Here is a 23,138-nt window from a genome sequence, read left to right as displayed (position 1 = left end):
ACTACAGATGCATCTGGGTGTGAGAACCCCAGGCCTTGTGAAGATGAGGAGGCAGAGCTGGTCTGCTGGGGGAAATACCTCACTCATTTGAAGGCAGCAGCAGAAATTAGCATGTAAAAAGTTTTATAAAGCCATTACTTTGCAAGGTCCGTGGATTTAAAGAGTTCAGGCCTTTAAAACTGCTGCTCTGGTGTAATTTGCTTATGGTGAATGCAGCCCAGGTAAGTAAGCTGTTCAGCAGCACTGAGTAAAGCAAAATGGAGCTGAGCAGTGAGCAGTGATGTTGGTCACAGCAACAGGCCGTGTTTTCACAGAATGGGTCAGGCTGGAAGGGACCATCGTGGGTCACCCGGTCCAACCTCCCTGCTCAGGCAGGGTCATCCCAGAGCACATGGACCAGGACTGTGTTCAGACGGTTCTGGACTATGTCCAGGGAGGGAGCCTCCATGACCTTTGTGGGCAGTCTGTTCCAGTACATGGTCACTTGCACAGTAAAGAAGTTCTTCCTCATGTTCAGGTTGGCCTTTCTGTGCATCAGTTTCTGCCCATTGCTCCTTGTTGTATTGCATGGTACACAAAGAAGAGCCCGATTCCAACAAAGAAGAGCCCGATTCCATTCTCTTGACACCCACACTTTACCCAGGAGCTCCTCTCAGTTGCCTCTTCTTGAGGCTGAACAGGCTCGACTCCCTTAGCCCTTCCTCCTGAGAGATATCTCCAGACTCTTGGCCAACTCATTAGCTCTCCGCTCTACCTGCTCTAGGAGTTCCGTATCTCTTTTGTACTGCAAAACTCCTAACTGCACGTAGTACTCCAAATGCGGCCTCATCAGGGCTGAGGATCCTTCCCTCGACCTTTCCAGAGATGCGCCAGCGCCCAGACTCGCAGCGTCCGTGGGGGATCCGGGCTGGCAGCGCCCACGCCGGACACACGGCAGGCGGCCCCGGCGCCAGCACGGCGCACTCCGGGCGGCGGCAGCGCCGGCCCGGGGAGGTTCCGGAGTGCAGTGCCCAGGCCCCGCCCGGCCGCCGTTGCCAAGGGCCGGTCGCTACCAGGGGGAGGGAGCCGGGGACGGGGCGGTGCGGATTGGGCTCCGAGCGCCCCGGGCCGGGGGCGGGAGAGGCGCGGGCGGCAGCGGGTTCCGGGCGGAGCGGAGCCACATTGGGCAGCGCCGCGCGGGGTTGTGGGAGAAGGGGCCGTCCCCGCCGCCGCCCCCCGCCCGTCCTCCGGCCAAGATGTCTGACATGGAGGATGATTTCATGTGCGATGATGAGGAGGACTACGATCTGGTAGGGCGCGGGGCGGCGCGGGGGCTCAGCGGTACGGTCGGGGGTGCCGCCGGCGCGGCGCCGCTTCGGGCCGCTGCTGGTGGGGCTCGCCCGCCGCAGCAGCCGCCCCGCCGGGTGCTGCTCCGGCACGGAGCGCCGACATCCAGGATGAGTTTCCCTGCCGGGGAGGAGGATGCGGGCAGGGGCTGCGGGGGGCGAGTGCTGCTGTCGGAGCAGCCGCTCGGCCGCATCTCCGCGGAGGAGCAGGCCAGCTCCGGGCCGGGCAGGTGGATAGGCCCGGCTGGTGCCCCGGGCCCGGGCTGGCCCCCGTGTCCCCCGCAGGGCTCACGCTGAGGGGCGGGCTCCGGCGCGCTGCCTCCTTCCCTCGCTCCTCCTGCGGCGGCCCAAGTGTCGGGCACGAAGTGAAGTGATAAAAGTTGCCCGCCCTTCTCCCCACCCGCGACTGCGAGAGGCCCCTGGGGGCAGACAGTGTTCATGTGCTTGTGTGAGCAACAAACGGAGGAAAAAGTAGGGGGAAGAGAAAGGGGAGTGAGGAGAAATGACCTCACGGCCGGTTTCTGATCCAGTGCGCCGAAGTGTTCACTTGTTTCTAACTTTTTGTCTTTATAGTCTTTGTAACCTTTCTACCACTCTCTTTTTGGTTTTAATTGTAAGGTTTGGGGTTTTTCGTGTGATGTTTAGTTAAATGTTAACGTCAGGTGTTGTCCTAAGCTTTTAAAGTGAAAAAAACTGCTGTTTATCTGATTAATTATAATCATACTGCGCTTATGTTACATTGGAGCTTGAGGTCTGCTCGTTTGGGTTTTGTTGGGTTTTTTTCCTTTTCTGAACTTTGATTGGGTTTTTAGAACTGGAGACTTTTTTTAAAAGCTATGTATGGTAGAAGCTTGAGAGTCTTATTTCATTAACTTCAACTAAACCTGTATTAACAGTATCATAGTTTCACTGATAAACTCCAGACACTTGCTTCTGGAAGACTTGCTTTCTGACACATTATTTGGTAGTCATTGCCACTTGTGAATTCACTTAAAATGTTTACCTGATTTTATTTGGAATAGTTTCTGGGCATCTTTTGTTAGGAACTGCTTAGAATGGTTGGATGATATTAGATATAGAATAACAGCATCTACTTTTGGTTTTGAGGGTTTTTTCCATTCATGTATGAGTGCTTGTCTGACAGGCATTGTCAACAAAACTCTATGAGCTGCTTGTGTCACTATTCCAAAAGCTGTTTGTATTCCCCTTTCAGTCTATGAATGAATTCTCATACTGTAGAGACAGGATTACTGAAGGAAAAACAGAGAGACCATTCAAAACATTTTGTTCCAAAATTAATTTCCATTAATTTTTATTAACACTGAAATTTGTGTCCTGATTTGAAACACTGTGGTGTTGGGGTTTTTTTCCATGCAATACAATCACAGGAATATTAAACACAGCAGAATTCATGTTCCTTCCATAACATGAGAACTGGGCATGTAGAGAGTTGGAATTACATTTTTCAATCTATACAGATATGAATAAAAGTGCAGCTCAAACTTACACTGCTTTATGTCAGTTTTCTCCAAGAATAATTGGTGTAGTGCTTTTTCCTGTGTTTCTTTCTTCTGAAGTACTTTATTTCTTGTTGGAAAAACCTTTCTGAAACACCTTGCTGGTGGCAGATTTCTGTTTTTGACTGTAGTTATTTTTACTGGACAGTTTCATTCTCATTAATTACCCTTAGCTCAGACCTTTCAAAAATTTTAAAATACTGCTTGTAATAATTAGGAGTAAGTATGTTGGTTTTTTTTTTCTTTTCAGTATGTAGCTCCCACATAAAGCATCAGCTAATACCCAAGTGTCAGGTTTTTAAAATTTAATTTCAGTTCATAATTGATGGGGGAAAAAACCCCAAGAATTGAAGAGTCAAAATACTCCAGCTTAATTATTTTCAGCATTCTGGGACTAACAAACCATGGTTGACTGTTCTTTTCAAAAATGCTTGAGACTATAATTGTAGTGTGCCACGGAACTGTTTCAGAAAAAAGTTAAGGGCCCTGAAGATGGGGTCTGATTTCGTACTTTCATGTTGACATCTAGTTAAATTAAGAGAAGACGATAAGGGGATGCATGATTCCCAAGTTTAGCCTAACAGCTGCTGCAAGAGGCTTTGCAACAAAAGAATGAGTGCAAAACATAATGCTCATATCAGTGCAGAATTGAAAGTAAAAGAGCACATGTGAGTGCTGTGAATGCTTTTTTAGAGAGCTGGAGGAGCAGCAGTGATTACAGAAACAGTCAATGAAGGAAGTAGCTATTTTGTCAAAATATGATGAAACTAGTTTCAGGTCTCCCAGGGTAGTTGCCATCATTACAATAACAGTGAAGACTCCCCCAAAAATTAATTTTGTCAGCTTTTATTAGAAGTGATTATGGCTGTTCCTCTTTAATGTGCACTTGACCCGCTGATTATGTAGAGCCAGTCAGTTAAATTTCCTTAAGTATGCAAATGTTTCACACTTGAACTGAAATGTGAACAGATATTCCAAAGGCCCAGATCTTTCCCAGCTCCATCATGGAATTTGATATAATTAGAGTAATTACTACACTGTTAAACAATTGAAAACTATCCACGTTATACTGGATTGTTTCTGTTTAGTTTTTCAGTGGGTCAAAAGTTAAAGTTTTACATGTAAATGACATAAGCCACTCCTACAGAAGTTGAGTTTATTCACTGGAGTCTTGGTATCAGGAAGAAATCCCATTTATATTTGCGGGTGGATGAATCTAGATTCACAATTTGCTCTTAATGTGCTGTGACAGCTTTGATTATAACATGAATTATTCCACTTTATGCTTCAATGAACAGAATAATGTTTACTGGTCATTATGAAAGCCACTCAATTTTAATTTCTAGTTTGGTGCTGCTAGTTGCCTTACATGATTTCAGTACAAGTTCTTTTTACTTGATCCAGCTTGAGGGTGGAAAACAACAGAGATGGAAGGACCATTGTAAATCTCATTTTTGTTTTTGGTCTGGGACAAAAGACTGTATTTAGAATTGACTTGGAGACTAAACTCAGCCTTCCTCCAGAAATTGATTCTTCCAGGCACAATGACAACACATTGACAGTTGTTGTAGTACATCTACTGGACTTTCTTGTTTTGTTTTAAGTAAATAAGGAATCTGTGGTGTTCTTAATGAGTAATCTTACTGTTTTCTGAAATTCAGCTTTAAAATTATTCTGAGGAAAGGTTGGACAAATACATTTGCTGAGCAACTGGTCTTTTTACCTTATGGAGTTGTATTTCTTCAGTGACTTGCAGAACATCTGTAACAATCCAATGAACATTTCCAATCAGTTTGCACCCTAGTGAGATGGCTGCAGGTTCACAAGGATTGGCATGATGCAAATATGGGGAGCATCCCTTCAGATTACTGAGGATTTCCCATTTCAGGATGTGATGATATTAGGAAATAGGCAGCCTTACTGCTTATTTCAAGCTACATGAGTTGCCTCTTCCTTTCTTTCCAGCCAAGTGAAATATGGTTCATAGCAAAAGGAATTTCTGTATGTTACCAAACCTGGTAGCCAATCTCATTAGTGGACAGAAACATTATTCTGTCTTTTATTGCTGGATTTTAATAGATACAGTTGAAATTTCATGTGGATGTTGTTTCCTTTTCCCAACTGGTCGTGTTTCACCATTATCATTTTATGAAAAACATACATATGTTGCAAACAAGAATGTGGTAATGCTGCAAAAACAAGTATTCAGATCTAGGGAAGTACCAAATCAAGCGGATCCACTTGGCCCTCTTCTGTTTCTTAGTTAATTACGGTAGGATGTGATTAAAAAAAGTATGCTTCACCAAAGGACATAAGATGTACTTTTCTCTGAATTCATTATTGTTTCGTATTTTATATGGATGCAGCATGTGTTGTGATTTTTTTTTTTTTTTTAATGCATTCTCTTCAGACTCATCTTCAAACACAGAATTAATATATTTGAGGCTTGTTTTGCTCATTACCATAATGTCTCAGAAGGAAGTGTTGAGGCAAAAAGCCCAAGAATAATTAGTCAGTAAATTCTTTCTATCTAAACATTGACTAGTGTCGGTAAGTTCTGGTTTTTGTTGGCTTCTTTTGGCAGTTATTTAGGGCTGTGTTCAGAACGGTGCTCTCCAGGATCTGATATGCAGCTGGGTGTTAAACAGACGTAAATTAGATGTAAGTTATGCTGCAAACTGGACTTTGAGATAAGGAGGCACATAGCTGCGAGAGAGCTGCATGACAGAGGTAGAAAGAAAAGGACTTTTTTGCTGTTCTCTTTACATGTCGTAATACTACTTTTTTCTTTCTGAGTCTCCTGTCTCATTTCTGTGCATCTTCCAACTGAAAAAAAGATAAAACAAAGGCAGAGCACTGTCTTTCATGGAACTCGTCTGGTGCCATTGCAAATGGCTGGTTTCACAGACTTCTATTCCTGGTGTGAGCCCTGGTGTGAGCCAGCAGGCGCTGGATGACTTGCAGAGTTAGTGGAATGTGGAAAAGAAACCAGGACTCCCAGTGCATGGCTGAGCAGTTGCAGGCTTCTTGCTCTCTTGTTTTTACTCTGAGGGTTTGCCTCTGTTCTTTTCCTCTTTGCTCCTTTGCATTCCAGTCTGATTGCTTTCTTTATATTCTTGTGCCTGGATACCGACTGGCAAATGCACATAGAACCTGGTAGTTGCTGCTTGTCCTGGTGCCTGCAGGTCAGGAAGAGCAAGTGCAAAGAAAGTTGTTCTTAGCAGACCTCCTAAGTGCCATGGTTATGAAACAAAGTTAGCTGAAGTAACGCCAAATTTGTACCAGACTTCTTCTCAGAAACAATTGCACTTCATAAAAAAATAAATTGTTTAAGTCAGCCAAATGATTGAAATTTGGTAAAATCACCAGCAATTGACAATTGACAGTAATAAGTATTTCAACAATGTCCTTGAAAGATAATTTTTTACAGAAGTAGAATTCTTTGTATTGTCTTTATTTCTGGAAAATTGCCTCTATATAGCTACTTTCCCCCTACTCCTTTAAAAAAAAACCAGATTTGCCAAGTAGGAATTCAGTTCCTGTAGTGGTGGTGAATGCTAAAGAGAGGAGCACAAGTTTAGGTAATCACTCCGGTTTTGATGTAAAAGTTAGGGAAGTGCATCAGGCAAAAGAGGAGACCAGAAAATTGGTAACAACAGTAGTTTTCAAAATTACTTGTATCTTTGTTTTTGTTCATGTAGAACTTTACCAGGTCCCTGTACCACTCTAATAGATAGAATGCCACACATCTACCTTTAAATGTCACTGATACACTTACGGTCTCCATGTCCCTGGCCCTCATTCTGGGGCTGTGCTTCAGGACCTGTAATCTCTGGAGGCCACATTGACAAGGCTCCTGCCACAGTTCTTGGACACCAGCAAGGAGCCAAACAGCACGAAGCGCTGGAGTGCAGCAGGGATGGGAAGGGGCTGGCAAGGAGCAGCCGTGGGTGGGGAGGAGCTGGGGGCGCTGGGCGCTGTTAACGCGCCTTTGCTGCTGGACGAACTGCAAAGGGCGACTGAGGCTGACTCGCGTGAATTGACTTCGCTGTGTGTGCTCATTTTAGAAACTGAGGCTCAATGTTTTAAAGCTGTTTACTAGATAAAATTTTATTAAAACTTAATATGTAACGTAATCAAGACTTCTTAATTAAATTGGTTTCTTGATAGTAATTTAGCTTTTATTAAAACTATTTAAAAGAACGATGTTCCAGACAGAGTAAACTCCATCAGAGGTTTTATCTCTTACAATTGAGCTAGTGTAGTATTTCTCTTCCTCCAAAAAGCAGTGGGATGGCTTACGATTGAATATAACTGACTACATTTAGAACATGCAGTTTTTCAACATAGCGATGCTTAAATAATATCCTGACTTATTTAACTGCATTTTTTCAGACTTTATCAGGGCTTTCTAATTTCTTGAGTAATGATAAAACCTCATTTGTTTGTTTTGATGATCCTCTGAGAAAGAAGAATTCAATGGGTTTCAAAGACCAGTTCTCTTCTTTTTTTTCATTTGTACTTATAATTTGATGTCCATTTGAAAAATACATCAGGACCTGAGTTTTAAAAATTCCCAGGCCTTTTACTTTTTTTACATCAGGTAGAGATAAATTATATCATCCAGCTGCTTTTATATCTCAAAGTGCTAATTAAGGATGTTCATCATTATGCAAATTGTTAGGTCTGGATGCTGTAGTGGAGATTTTTAGGGTTGTGTAGAAATCCTTTTTGTAAACCATGTATTTCTACCTAATTTGCAGCAAACTTCTGCCTAGAAGATTTGAGCTGGGGAAGTTGTTCATGCAGGAACCAGAGGGGTTAAAAATGAGGGTGAAGAAAGGCTAGGCTTTTGCTCTCTGAATTTATTGTTAAAAGAACTTTTCTGTTTTCAGAACTGAGAAGGAAATTCATCTTTTTCTTAATTGGAACTTTGAGGACGCAGCTTTATATTTTCCTCCTTTCGTGCTCTTGGCAGAAGCTTAATGTTCTCACATTTGTATCCTACTGCATTAAGCAGTCTCTGCATCAACAGAAGACAGAGCGCTCGTCCTTCTGAATTTATCATCACTGGCATAATTAGCATCAGTGCTTGAAATAAGATTCTGTATCTACATAGCTGATTTTTTTTAATATTGTCTAAATATTAATGGCATCAGCTCATACTTAGTTTGAGATTTTAAAGTTTTCTTCACAGCCATTAAGTCTAAATAAGCCTTTTTCATAATAAACCACCTTACATTTTCCAGAAGTCGGAAGGCCTTAGCTCCATTACAGCTTTGAGCCCATATCATCATCCTAAGTCTGATGTGAGGCAAATAGGCATCAAGTGAAGAAAAAACACAGCTGTGAAAACATAAACCAGTACCTTTGATACATTTCAATTCATTTCCGCTGCGAGTAAAAAAATATCAGTAGACTTAACTCTTCTTTATTATGTATTAATATTATGAAAGGAACTTAGGGGATATTTAAGTAGCATGGAGAAAAATTATCTAAAAAAAGGCTTCCTCCATGAATCTACATCCAGAACCATTGCCAGAGTGAAAATGAAAGTTCAGATGTTTCTGGCTTGAGGCTAACGGAGCACATTGTCTCCTAAAAGGAATTAATTTAGTTTGCTTTCCTTTTATCTTTGTAAATAGACACTTCTGCCAAAAATATTCCCCATTGTCCAAGTTAAGCATAAACAAGACATCAGCTGATTACACATCTCTTAAATGCTGTGTTCTTTAATTTTTGACAGCCTGTATGTATAAGGTGCCTGATACTGCTGTTGATCACGTGTGTGTACCCATAGCTGCTCCACTGGAGTAGGATCAGGAGGATAAGGAGTTTACAAAAACAAGCTAACCAAAATGAGAGCCTGCCCAATGAAATAAGACACTTACTTCCTGTTTTCTTTGCTGTTTTCAGTATCACTTTTTTATAGTTCTGTTGCAATTCAGAAAACAGGTTTGTAGAATTCACAAGACTTTTCATTCCATTCATTCTCACTAATGATAGTACTTTATTGGGTGAAAATAAATACATACCTGGGCAACTTGCCTACATGTTACAAATAGAAACATTAAAAGGTAGAAGGACAAATGTCTCAAGTATCACGTTTAATAAAATTTGGTTTGACTGTGGGCTCCCATAATTAATTTTGCTTTAGAACTTCAGAAAACTTAGACTTTGAGAGGTTGCCTGCAGTGCAGGGAGGAGAGAGCTAATTTAAAACTTTCCTCTTACCTCATATTTTTTCTTTCCTTCCCATGCTTTTGGAGCAGTCCATGAATAGCAGGAATATACAAATTACCAAAAGAATATATGTGCCTGACGAAGTACAGCAAGAGTAAAATCCATGCTAAAGAAAGGGACCTGACTGTGCATTGCTTATGTTGGTGCAAGGGAAAGTTACTCTGACAGCAGTAAGTCAGAGATTTAAACAGATTCTGTTAAAACAGTTCATCTCCTAATAGCCAAAATTCTTTCCAGAAAAGTTAGCTTGAAAATGCAGAGGTGTGAAGTGAAATGCAGAGGTGTGAAGTGATTTTTGAATTGTGTAAACGTCAAATGAAATTATTATTTGAGCTTTGTTAGTGTTTTGTATTTTGGGCATGCAGCACTGTCCTTTAGCAAAAGAAGATAAAATATGCAGGGGTTTTTCATCAGAGGAAGTCTCCGAGTACCTCTTAAAAAAATTAAGTAGTAATTGTTAGAAGTAAATACTTCAGTTTGTTTGGCACTAGTGAACATGATGGATAATTATTTGATTAAATCATTGTGCCTATGCTGCACCCCAGCATCTTTGGCAGCATTTTTTAGCGTTTTCTCAATCATCTCCTGCTTTTCAGTGCAGAAGCAGCTGGTGTTACTGTCATTACTCTTTTTTTTTCTTTTTTTAAAAATTTCCTTAGACAAGGATGAATTGTTATGGCATAGAAAGGCAGATTATAGAGACACTCGTGGAAGCATTTGATACCCTCCATAGCTGAATCATTTCTTGTGTTGCAGCTCAGCCAGTCTTTTCTGTGGCTAGCAAAGGCTGGGTAATAGAGTATCTTTAGGAGACCCAGTGGGCAGCACGTTCTCTCCCCTCCCAGAAATGACATGTGCTCCTGGGCCTCTGTGCTTAAACTCCAGCACCGGCAGAATTGCAGTAATACAATCTGTACTTGTCATAAAGGTGAAGCTGGTGGAGCTGGGAGTTCATTAATCTAGAAAGAAATCTGCTGACAGGCAAATGTTGGTGGATGGTGAGCGTGGCCTAGTAATGGGAGAGAGAGAATATCACTGTACGGATCTGTAGCTGTTATGTGCTCTGAAACCAAACACTGCCCGTTAATACACAAGCATTCCCTGCCAGTTGGAGTAATATGTCTTACTATTTACAATTTTCAGCAGATTATTAGATGTTCTGAACCTTTTTTTTTTTTCCCTCTGATTTTTTTTTTTTTTTCTTAAAATGTAGGAATATTCGGAGGACAGCAATTCTGAACCAAATGTGGATCTGGAAAATCAATACTACAATTCCAAAGCTTTGAAGGAAGATGACCCTAAAGCAGCATTAAGCAGTTTTCAGAAGGTTTTCTGTCTTTATATTCTATCTCTTCTTTTTATATTAATTCACATTTCAAAAAATCTGATACCATTTGAGTTCTTTTCTGAAATTTTAAGAGTAGGATTTATCTTTTAAATTACTAATGTGCTACATTTATTATTGAGCACCTTAGGCTCCTGGCTGACTGCCTTTCAGGATCATTCTTAGGGATAATAAATAGGACATGGTATAGTCTTATCACAGATCTGACTTTTTAATCTTCAGGATTTGCTAAGTTAATTAAACAGTTCTAAATGTGTTTTCATGCATCAACGATAGAAACTCGATCCATTGGGGTTTTTTAAATGAAATGGTGTTTTCCCCAGTGTCTTATGTAACATTATATTTGTTTTGCTATCTGCTTCCAAAGCTTTAAATGTACAAGTACTAAGTGACACAGAGTTTCTTTTCATCTCAGTTTTAAATTTTTAATGTTTGCACATAGCTATGAGAGAGCCGTATACTAGGTGCAGCTTTTAAAAGAAAAGATAGATTATTGCATCTTTTGGCTCATTTTTAGCATATAATAAAATTATATACATGACTTCTTAAAAATAACTCTAATTTAGTTTTTATTTACAAAACATTTCCTTAGCTATGTAAACATTAAAACCTAGAAGCGTTTCTCCTTTGTAAAGGAACCGTACTAATTCAGAAGAGCTTTTTAACTTAATTTAGTCAAAATTTTGTTGACTCAGTTTTGCAGGAGGTGTTACAACTATTTTTGCATATGATTTATGGACTGGTGTTAAAATTTAGTGTTTGGAATGAAAGTGTTTGCTGTTAGACAACAGCAACAAACACATTCACCCTCCTTACATCAGCTAAGTTGTGAAAACTGATGAGATACACTGTCACTTTTTCGATAATACCAGGAAAGAATAAAATTGAAGAACAAGGCAGAGTCAAACGTGACTCTGTAAGGAACAAAGTGGGAGGGAAGGGCATGTATGGGATGTGTCTGTTTTAAAGAATTTAAATTTGAATAAAGCTTTTATAAATATTGTTTTAAAAATTCTTTTTCAGGTTTTGGAGCTCGAAGGCGAAAAGGGAGAATGGGGATTCAAAGCTCTGAAACAGATGATTAAAATAAACTTTAAATTGGTAGGAATTACAGCTATCACTTGGGAGTAAATGGCATAAATACGTTTTTGATCTAGAGATCTTAAGTTATTATTTATGGCTATGACAACTAAATCTACCAGAGCTTGTCTTTTGCAGCCTTTAATGGCTACTGCAGATATGGCAGGGAAATGATGTGGTGCTTGCAAATGAAAGGCAAAATGGATGCAAAATAGCTGCTGTAGTCAGCTGGTACAACAGGAAGGTGTGAGGCTCAGTCCTTGCTGTGCTGAGTGTCACACCACTGAAAGTGGTCATGATGCTCTGTGTGTACTGCACCAGGACAAAACGGTGAAAAATTTATATGCTGTGTATGCAACCATTCCAAAGAGTTGTTTGGCCAGCTCTGTTTTCTTCACTGAGCTAAATATTTAAATTTGTGTTCTATGTAGTCCTGGAGTTATTTCTGATTCTGGAGGTTACATATAAAGTGGTGATACAAAAGTTTTAATAGCAGCCAGTACTGCATTGTCTTTCTTTATGCTTTCTTTTTCTGTACATACACTTGCAAGATATCTCAGTTTTAATATTTAAAACAAAAATTATAATGTGATTTTGTTTTTCCTTTTAGACTAACTTTCCTGAAATGATGAATAGATATAAACAGCTATTGACCTACATACGGAGTGCAGTTACAAGGAATTACTCTGAAAAATCCATCAATTCTATTCTCGATTATATCTCTACTTCCAAGCAGGTTGGATCATCAGTTCTTTCATCATCATAATTTTCAGTTTTGAATTTTTAACTATGGAGATTTTTTTGTGTTTAGTTTGGGCTTTTTTGATCTTAATAGAGGAATTCAGAGTATTCATTTGCTGTCATAGGTAAAAATATATTTCCCACATGTTGTGGATTCTGTTAACACATATAAATCTTCATGAACTTGTCATTTCTTGGCAATATTTACCTGGAATTTCTGTATTAATAAATAAGAAGTTTGGTTGTTTTTTTTGCATAGCTACACAATGTAAGTGCCCTCTCAAATATAATTTTTAATTAAACAGTGTGGGGTGGGGGTTTTTGTGTGGTGTTTTGTTGTTTGGTTTTTTTTTTTTTTTTTTTTTTCCTTTCTTTCTGTTTGTTTTGTTTTGCTTTTTAATTTGAGGGGAGAGGGGAATCTTTGCAGTGAAGTGTTGGTGTGAAATACTGCCTGTCCAGTGCACTGTGTAAGTGAGGTACATGTCCATGGATACACAGCCCAGCTCCTTTTGGTTTGTGTTGTTGTAGAGGATTTTGAGAGAGTAGGAAGCTCCCCTCACTGACCACCTGAAAGCAGCACCTTCATATGGATAGTCACTCGTCTTTAGTGCTGAGTCCTTGGTCATTATCACAGTTCTCCCTGTCCTGCCACTCTTAGAAGTGGAAGTTGGATGCTGGGCCTAAAGGATTGTCTTAGCCTGTCTCTTCATGGCAGAGCTCAGTGAGTGGTTTGTAGCTGAGCCAGACCTGGAGGGACAGTCTGGGAATCTTAACTTGATGTATAGTCACAGATTTGGTACCCCCAAAGGAGCAGTGGCCATGGACAATACTAATGCATTCTTTGAAGAACCCTTGTAAAAGGTAACACTCAGCACTTTGATATCCGTTTCAGCTGTTGTATTTTGGGGTTTTATGCAAAGAACCAGTTTGATGTGCTCAAGAGCTTTCTTCCACTCAGCATTGCTAGTCCAGAAAGAAGGCATCTTTTCCTTTGACCATTTTCCTCTCTTTGTAAAGTGTATTTTCTTTTTGATATGTAAATTATTTTTATTCTTTTAAGTGGGAACAATAGTGCCTGTGTTTGTTACACAACATCAGTGTTCTGTTCCCTGGTTATATAAGATGGGTTTTATAAGGTGGCTTTCATTTTTCACAGATGGGTACAAACCTTAAAATGTGAATATTTTTTAATTATATCTGTTTCATATAAGAAAAGATAGTGTACTTAGTTTGGTTACTTGAGGAGCTGTTTGCAGTTTAAATGCAAACATTAAGTGAGATGCAGATACCTTTCTTATTTTGAAGTTCAAGCATGCACTTTTAGTTTGTTCAGACTGACTTTATTAACAGGTACAAATTTGCTGTTTACAATTATAGAATTCTGATTTTTTATGTCAGATGGATTTGCTTCAGGAATTCTATGAAACAACACTTGAAGCTCTGAAAGATGCTAAGAATGATAGATTGTGGTTTAAGACAAACACAAAGGTAAAATATATAACTTCCTATGTTTTGCTTTTCTTTGACATCTTCAGCTAATTCTTCTAAATTATAATTGTGAAATTTTAATAGACCTCAGTATTTTAACTATCTTTTCATTACAGCTTGGCAAATTATATTTAGAACGAGAAGAGTATGGAAAGTTACAAAAGATTTTGCGTCAGCTGCATCAGTCATGCCAGGTACCTTTACATTCTAAATCACTGTGGCTTAGTAAACAACATTGATGCATTAATTTAGTTTTTCTAATACATCTGTTGTTGGCCTTTGAGGCATTTTGCTGAGCTTTAGTACAGAGAGAAGAATTACTGTGCCTGATTTTATTTGTTATCTGCTTGATAACATGAACAAAAAATGCTAAGTGCTTTATTCCTTCCTTAAAGATGAGTTTTAAAAAATTATTCACAACTGCTGTTCGGGTTTCTCTTCAGGTGCAAGGATGGGAATCACATATCAATAATCTGAAATACATAGACTTTTATTTTAAAATGTAGCAAGGATTCCAAGTGAGCTCTTTTCAAAACTAAAAGTACAGCTGTTATTCAAAACTAAAAGTACAGCTGTTACTTTCCCATCTGGAAGGGGAAAAAATAAATTAGCCATGCAGTCTGCTGTGTTTGTGACACTTTTCCTCCTTCAGTATGAAAATAGGTTACAAATTTCTGGGAAATGGTTCTGTTAGAGGCAGCAGAAGAGTCATATGTGTTACCTATAGATATATATATATATGCATTTGTGTCAGTCGTATTTATATACTAAGAGTGTGGTTTAAGGAAAGCGGAAAAGAATAAGGGTTAAAGAGAAAAACATTTAATTACAAATACTAACATTTTAAATGAAGGGCTTCAAAATATAGCCTGTGGTAAGTTCTTTGAGTACTATGCTTTCTGTTACTAGTTACATCAGAATTTCAGAGTTTTGGGAATATTCTTGTTTCTGACAGGAAATTACTGAGAGTATTTGTTTATCAATGTTTTACTAGTGTAAAACTGAAATTGCTGTTCTCTTAAAATTTCACAGTATTTATTACTTAATCTGTCCTAGACTGATGATGGGGAAGATGATCTAAAAAAAGGTACTCAACTGTTGGAAATCTATGCTTTGGAAATTCAAATGTATACAGCACAGAAAAATAACAAAAAACTTAAAGCACTATATGAACAGTCATTGCACATCAAGTCAGCCATTCCTCATCCACTGATCATGGGAGTTATCAGAGGCAAGTTCATCTTGAATTTTTCATTTGTCTTCTGTTGCAGAGATTTGTTCCATGAAAAACTGATAACCAGTGGTTTTTTTCCCAGTTCTAACTATAAAGACAGAGGCTTCTGTAGATTCAGTCTCATAGTTTTCCTCTTGCAGGACTTCAGCTCTGCAGTTTTGGTGCCCAAGTACCAGAGACAGTGGTCAGAAGGGCAGGACAATTGGCTAAATAATTTAGGAGAGAAGCAAGAGGAAGAGAAGAGGCAGATTTGCTGTTTGGCACCATGGCAGGCAGCAAAAGATGAAGGCAAAGGCATCTGCAGGGGATAAAAACAAAGGCTTGACAGGACTGCTAGCAGAAGGGACTGCTGTTCCTGCAGTCCCCTTTTATAAATTTGTGTCTCACCTTGCTAAAACTCAGCAGGAACCAAAGGGCTTTAAGATGTGCTTGAAAATATTATTTATTATCTGCAATAATGAATTGTAGTGGAAACAAGCTGTATGTCTTGGAAAAAACCCAGCTTTCTTAGAACACTGTTATGCCAGGCAATCAGACAGCAGTGGGTACTTCAGAAATAAACAGATATCCATAGTATTTCTCTTTTTTTGTGCGGTTTTGCTCAACAGATAGGGAAAATTCCATAAATACATGAAAATGCCACTGAAATGGAGATAGAATTTATCTCAGTTTTTGCAGTATTTTAACATAATGGTGACATAATTATTGACTCTGAGGATTAGCATTCTTTAAGTTTTATGGTGTAGGTTGGGTTTTGTTTTTTCTTCTTGGGAATGCGTTTATTCAAGTGGCAGTGCTGTATGCTAGGGCCCTAATGCTGTTTTTTCCTAGTGATTTCAGAGAGCCAAATGACTTCTGAAAATGTTTCAGTAATCTATTTAGAAATAGCGTGGAACTTGAGTACAATTATTGTAGTCAGCTACAAGCACACAGTGTTCCTTTTCATCTGTGTTTTCTTTTCAGAATGTGGAGGCAAAATGCACTTAAGAGAAGGAGAGTTTGAAAAGGCACATACTGATTTTTTTGAAGCATTCAAGAATTATGATGAATCAGGGAGCCCCAGAAGAACCACTTGCTTAAAATATTTGGTCTTAGCAAACATGCTCATGAAGTCTGGAATAAATCCATTTGATTCTCAGGAGGTATTTTTTTCTTTTTCCTTCACATTCCCCCCCCCCCCCCAATTCCCTCCCGCTTCTCTGAATATATAGAGAAATTACCCAAAGGATGGAAATGGAACAAAAAAAAAAATCTAAACTTGCATATTATGCTTTCTGTTCTGTGTAGGCTAAACCATACAAAAATGATCCAGAGATTCTAGCAATGACAAATTTAGTAAGGTAAGATTTTTATTTTTCTGGAGAAGAGAACAAAAAGATGAAAAGAAAAAAAAAAAATAGATACAAACCTGAAAGGGAATATTTTTAGAAATGGCTTTTCTCTGCACAGTTAATACAGTTATTCATAAATATTGGGCAAATATTTGAGGACTGTTTTTCTTTAGAAACTTACTATGAGAGACCTTACTATAGATGTCTTACTAAGTAGAGGTACAGAAACTGTGTACGTTTGTCACTTTATGGTGTGACAAAAACCTCATTTCTCCCCTTAAATAAAGTTGTTCCATCTTGTACTGCAACTGGTCTCTTTAGGCTCTGGCTGATGACATAAGAGAAATTGAGTTGAATGACATCTCATACCAAGGCATATAGAATAATTTGCTGCATAGATATGTAAAAATTTCCTAAGTTAGGAATACGAAACTTAACTTCCAGTGATCTCCTGTATCCTTCAAACAGGTGAAAATCAAAATAAAGCCTCATTACCTCTTACAGACAGCTGTGAGAACTTCTAGTGTGTGGAGGTCATTAGGTCAATGAACTGAAGCAGGTTTTGTACACTGGGTTTTGAAACTCACCTTCTGTGGCCTGCCTCTGCTCCTTTTCCCATCTTTTTCCTACACAAGAAGTAATGTCTGCTCACATTTTGAAGCAGTTGATCCCATGTTGGAACAAACTACTGTGATATTGCTGTTGTGCTTTACCATTGTATACATACAAATTGTTTCTGAAAGTGAGAATATTCATCCATTATTGACATTGTGATTGAAGAAATTATTTGGCAGTTTATTAAGGGACTATTTCCAGTAATTCATTCCACTTTAGATGTGTTTTTTTCTAATTCACTGTCATAGTTTCATGTGACTTTGAGGCAGAAGGAACTCCAGATGGCCTTACCCAATCTGATTTTATTCATATTTCTAATTTATCTCTTTTTTTCTTGACATTTGAGTATAACTCCTTTAAAATTAATAATGCAATTAAAGCTGTGTTGATGAGAAATACGCAGAAGATAAAATTAATTTCAAAGATAAAATTATGCTTTTAGTCCTTATATTCTACAGTGGGAACTTGCATGCTTTACACATGATACTAAGAGACTTCTGAAATAAACAATAAAGTACACTGAACTGAAAATTCCTTTTATTATGGAGTAAAACTTACTGGTGTCATGTGATACAGTCCATGCCACTCACATAACTATTTATAAACTGTTCAAGTTCTACCTTAAACTTACCAGGTCTTTTTCTTGGCCATTTTAATAATGGATGAATCTTTTTTGACCAGTTTCAAAACAGTTTTAAAATGAAGAGAATATGAAGGACAAATAGATGTTAGTATTAAACAGAAGTTGAAAATTCTGTTTTGACAGAATGTTTTCAAGAAAAAGGTATTTCTTCAGAGGTTGCAGCTCTTGACCTTTAAATGATGCTGTGGTGGCACCTTCTTTTTGCAGTGCTTTCTTGGATGACAGGATTGATTTGTGAAAGGATATTTTCACAAATAAGCTATAAATAAAAATCTAAAATTATTATTAGGCCAGAATTACTAATGCATAATCCTGAAAGTCTGTGTTTCTTTCAGTCTTCCAGTATTTTTAGCATTGAGCTTAAGCTGGGCATTGTAGAGACAGCAACAGCCTTGTAGACTCTTTTTAGCTCTTATTTGTTCCATAAAGTATGACTTCATGAAGCCAAAATTCATGTAATGATACTTTTCAAAACAGAGTATTTAAGAATAGCTTCTTAAAAGTACAAAAGTTTTGAAAGTAGAGTGCTCTTGTGGAACAACTAAACGTCCATACTACAGTAAATGCTGCTAAAATTGAAACAGGAGAAAGGTAATTTCTGTTGCATTTCATCTTGAAAGAGTTTTTGCTTATAAAGATTCTGAATATAAATATTTTCCACCAATGCTTAATACATGTTTTCTTAGAAATTGTAGAACATAATCTTATGAGTCCATTTAACTTTTGAAATCAATAACGAAGTCTATTGGTTTTTTTCTGAAGTGCCTATCAGAATAATGACATCACTGAATTTGAGAAGATTCTGAAAACAAATCACAGCAACATCATGGACGATCCCTTCATAAGGGAGCACATTGAAGGTATTTTGAAGGCTATTATAATAATTTTTGTTTACACGCCTTTTTAAGCTCCCCCCCAGTTTATTTTTCTTTTTGGCACTAAGAGTTCCTTGTAATTACTTGTGGGTGATTCCTTTACAAGATACTTAGAAGTTGGTCAGGGCTAACTTGCATCCAGGCATGTGGCATGACTGCAAAGATATGCAGGATTGATGGAGAAAGTTCTAGAAGAGTGGATATTGTAAGATATCTGTGGTGATGTTAAGACACTTGAATATTTTGAGTGTTGTTTTTGTTCTTTCTTCTTTTCCCATTGGAATAGTGAAATGAGAGCAACCCTCACCTGTAAGGATGGTTTGTATCAGTCTCATCCTGTTTGATGTTTGCTAGTTTATAAAGTTAATTTACTGCTTCAGATTACAGACAAAATACATAGACAATGTAATGAAGGTTGCACTAATAAATATGTAGCAATAAAATACATTTTAAAAGCATATGTTTAATTTATATCTTGTAAACAATGGTTGGAGTTATAGTACCTCTACTTAATAGAATGGGAACACATTAACACAGGCCTTTCTGCTCCTTTAATGTGACAGAATAAAATCACCTCATCCATTTTGCATGTATCTGAGAATTAAAGAGTCTCTTCACTTGAATACAGTGCTCAGTTCTTCAGCTAACTATTGTTTTCAAGAGTGGGTCTGACTGTAGCAGTGCAAGATCATTTAGCTGGATAGTTACATGAACGAAAAGAGTTAAATCCAGAGACCTGGTTTTCTTACACTTGTTTGTAAAAGAGAACAGGGCAAACAGCAGGGGAAACTAAATATAACCCACTAGTGCTGTTCCATGTGGACTGCTGGTGAGCTGCAGAGTCTTGGAGGGAGACTCGGTAAGATCAGAGCTGGATGCTCATGGAGGAAGGTGTGACAGAACTGGAGAGCAAGCGAAGGAAGCTGAATTAAGGCACTGAAGAGAATTTGAGTGTCACTCCTTACATGCTACGGATGTGTCTCCATTTCCACTCTAGTCAGGCACAACATGTTCATGGTTATGTTTACATACCTTGTCTCGTTGTTTTAATCTCCATAGTTTATTGAGACACATAATGTGGTGTTCATGTATTTTATTATATAAATAGTCCTTGTTTAAACAGGTAAAAATAGATCTAGGATTTTCTCTGTTAATTTGTAATTGTAATTTATGCTTTCATTTCATTCCAATTGTCTTTAATAATGTAAAAATTTATAAAACAATGACTACATTATTTTATCTAAGCAAAATCAGCCTCTCAATACGGACCAGACCATTTTATATGACTTCAGTTCCTCATTGTAATTACACCATTAGGCCCTGACTTTTACCTTTAAATGTGAATATTCCCCATGAAGTTGAATGCACAGACGTTTTAAATTCCGTATCTTTAGGAATACCTCTTTTCACTTTTGTACAAAGCAAGCATTCTAGCCATAAATTAGGGGGGCAGACATATCAGGCAATGATCTCTATGATTTATCCATTTAACTTGAATAAATAACATTTTTACCAGAGAACATGTCGCTCCATGTTTGAAGAGTTTTCAGCTCTGTCCACCTTAGAGTGGATTGCTTGGATCCCTGGAAAAGGAGGGGCCCTTTGCTGGGCTTCCCTTGATCCTGGTGTTTAGTGTATCTTTCTATGTGGAGACGTATAGCAGCTTTATTTCAATACTGTTGTTTTTACAGTGTTTATGTTTTCTTCTCTTACAGAGCTTTTGCGAAACATCAGAACACAAGTGCTTATAAAATTAATTAAGCCTTACACAAGAATACATATTCCTTTTATTTCTAAGGTATGTGTCAGTAGAGCCTTGCATTTGCTTAAGTAAATGATTAACTGTGAATAAAAGCTTTTAAATAAATACAGTGCTTCCAGAAATAGAACATCTAAAATACACTCTAAACCATAAAGTACTAATGATGCAATGCTGGCAGCTTTGCAGTGCAAAAATGTAAATTTCATGTGTCATCCAACTGCTTTTTATAATATGTACTATGATACACTTCTAAAATACTCAACTACCATATTCCACTTGGTGTAGAAAATCACATTTCTTAAGAAAAGTATAAAAAGTAAAATTTGTATAATAAAAATGTAATTCTGAACATAAATTTTATGGGTGTAAAAATTAAAATTTGAAGCCCTTTTGTTCCTAAGCTATCTTCACATGTTTGTGTTGTACGAGTTACAGAACTGTGGTAGTAAAACAAACCAAGTATTACCATAGAATCTGCAAAGAAATCAATAAAAACCCAGTGGTAATATATGACTATTTCTATCTCCTGTGAGTCTGTGATTTTTTGCCTGCAGAAATTCACAGCATTACAAAATGTCATGAAATATTAGGGATGTCTATTTTTTATGCTTAAATTCTCTTTAGAACTCTCTATATTTTTTTTTTTTAAGCTAGACTTAACAATTGTAGAACTTGCTTGAGCCAGAAGGTGCAATTACATCTCTAAATGGTTTTGAGTGCAGATCTGTTCTTTTCTGATAATTATTGTTTCATTTTATTTCCTGGGTTTTTGTGGTTGTGGTTTATTTTGTTGTTGTTTGGTTTGGGATATTTTTTGTCTGTTTGTTTTTTCAGTAAGTCAGTAAAGGAACTCATTTCTGGAGCTTCTAAAATTTTGCTTTCTCCTCTTCAGCTTTTTCTGAGAGGTTACTGGTCTCAATTCTTGGCCGTGTGTCCTTTGGGTGGAGGTCTTTTGCTTAATAGACAATTATTGAATTGATAATTATGAACCGTAAGAAACAGAGGTTAAACCAAATTCCTTATATGAAAATAAAGATTGGAGGGTTTTAATGTTGCAGAACATAGTGGCAGCATAATGAGGTTTTTTTTTTGTTTCAGGAGTTAAACATAGATGTAGCTGATGTGGAAAGCTTGCTTGTGCAGTGCATATTGGATAAGTATGTACCTGATTCTTGATCTCTGATTACTTTAAAATAATCAAATTATAGAAGAAGCAACAAAACAATATTTGGGGGCATTGTGATAATACTGGTTGGTTCTAGACGTGAAAGGTAGTGGTGCTGCCTTGGGATTTGCCTGGTTTCTGAGCAGTAAAGTATGTTTGAAAGATGGAAGCCAAGAAAATTAGACAGGGAGATTGAGTGGCATCTTGTTACTTTAATTCTTAATTACATAATAAATTCCCTGAATTATTACGAAATTACGAAAGTTTTTATTCTTAGTAATTGCTACTTACACTCATGTATATTTTTGAGCGCATTTTCAAGCTGACAGATTGGTAGTCTGCTCTCTTAACTAGAAAAATTTAACTACAATTTGTAAAACCTATTTTTCTGGAGGGTAACTTATTTTAACTACTACAAAATGTCCATACGTGGGCTTCTATGGTTTGACTTCTCTTCATGTAAATCACCATTTCTCATGATTCTTTGACTTTCAAGAACTGTTTATGTCATATTGCTTCAGACTTTGTGTGGGGTCATAGACAAGCAGATAAAATATGCATTGCCCAATGAATTAGTTCATTTGATTTCTAGTCATGATGACAGCTTAATAGGCAATACTACCCAGGACAATAATTACAAAAGTGCTGAATTCTGAAATGGACTTTGTGCCTCTCTTGTATAAGACCTCTTACTTTACCTCTGATTTTTTTGTTAGCTCCTACTTCCATGTCCATTAGCAATTTAAAGTTGTTATTTATTTACTTCTAGCACTATACATGGCCGAATTGATCAAGTCAACCAGCTCCTAGAACTGGATCATCAGAAGAGAGGTGGTGCACGTTATACTGCGTTAGATAAATGGACCAACCAACTAAATTCTCTCAACCAGGCTGTAGTCAGCAAGCTGGCCTAACAGAAACCAAGCTCCTACAAACGTACTTAAGGCAACAGTGCAGTGATGTAAACCTTAAAAGAACTGGGAATGGCAAAACTACTGTCGGTTGGTGTGCCCTGAAATTATTGGAGTTATGGCAGAAGTGCTTTTTTGATCAGCTGGTTTGTGTTTTGCTGCTGCATTTATCCCAAGAAAAAAACAGCTTTAATCTCCAGAAGAAAACCAAAATGCCACGGGATTTATGCTGTATTGACATCTTGCCCTAAACATACAACATCCTAGTAATTTGTCAAGGGGCAATTAATGACCAGAGAGAAGATTTTTGTCATGATTTTAAATACACTGACACATTACTGTTGGTTAAATTTAAACATGTTTTACCTGCAGAAATTCTCTCACAGAAATAACCTGCAATAACTTGAAATGCATACCCTTTTGAACACTTCCTTTTCTCATGTATAAATTGAAATGTTTGCTGCATTTTGCAAAATGTCAGTTCTCCAAAAATGTGTCCATATATTTCTGTACCTGCAGTGTAGTAAAGGTTTAGAAGAAACCCCATAATTATAGTGGCATACTGTCACTTAGGTTTCAAGCAGCAAAATAAACAGTGCAGTTCAGAAATTGTACAGTTTGTTTCTTGATGTGCTTTCATTATACTTGAATTTCACTTGTGTTATTTTTAAAAGAAAATAGGTATTACATGAGCTCATCACATTTGTCAAGGACAGTATGGAGTTTCTAAGTCTGAACCCCTTGGTATGTGTGCTGTTGATTTTTCTTTGTTTTGTTTTTCCTCGAAATAGTAAAAGATAAATACTAAAGAGCTGACATGTAGCAGTCTTGCTAACTAACTTTTAGCTTCAAGATGCCAACCT

At 37.8% G+C, this 23,138-nt stretch overlaps 1 protein-coding gene across 2 annotated transcripts; it reads left to right on the top strand.

Moving 5' to 3' along the window:
* Positions 1-1,138: 1,138 nt before the first annotated feature.
* COPS2 (COP9 signalosome subunit 2) lies at positions 1,139-22,889 on the top strand. Of its 2 annotated transcripts, none has more exons than XM_040077154.2 (13): positions 1,139-1,289; positions 10,299-10,412; positions 11,454-11,531; positions 12,121-12,246; positions 13,650-13,739; positions 13,856-13,933; positions 14,796-14,970; positions 15,937-16,115; positions 16,261-16,313; positions 18,325-18,422; positions 20,153-20,235; positions 21,298-21,356; positions 22,134-22,889. In XM_040077154.2, the coding sequence occupies exons 1-13, from the start codon at positions 1,236-1,238 to the stop codon at positions 22,276-22,278; spliced, it is 1,332 nt and encodes a 443-aa protein (XP_039933088.1). In that variant the 5' UTR covers positions 1,139-1,235; the 3' UTR covers positions 22,279-22,889. The 2 variants fall into 2 exon arrangements, with proteins under 2 accessions (XP_039933088.1, XP_039933087.1); XM_040077153.2 differs by having other exon boundaries at positions 13,629-13,739.
* Positions 22,890-23,138: the final 249 nt, after the last annotated feature.

The sequence above is a fragment of the Hirundo rustica genome, chromosome 13 (genome assembly GCF_015227805.2).
Source record: "Hirundo rustica isolate bHirRus1 chromosome 13, bHirRus1.pri.v3, whole genome shotgun sequence".
NCBI lineage: Eukaryota > Metazoa > Chordata > Aves > Passeriformes > Hirundinidae > Hirundo > Hirundo rustica.
The sequence above is the reverse complement of the archived record's forward strand: the minus strand, read 5'-3'. Positions and strand labels throughout refer to the sequence as shown.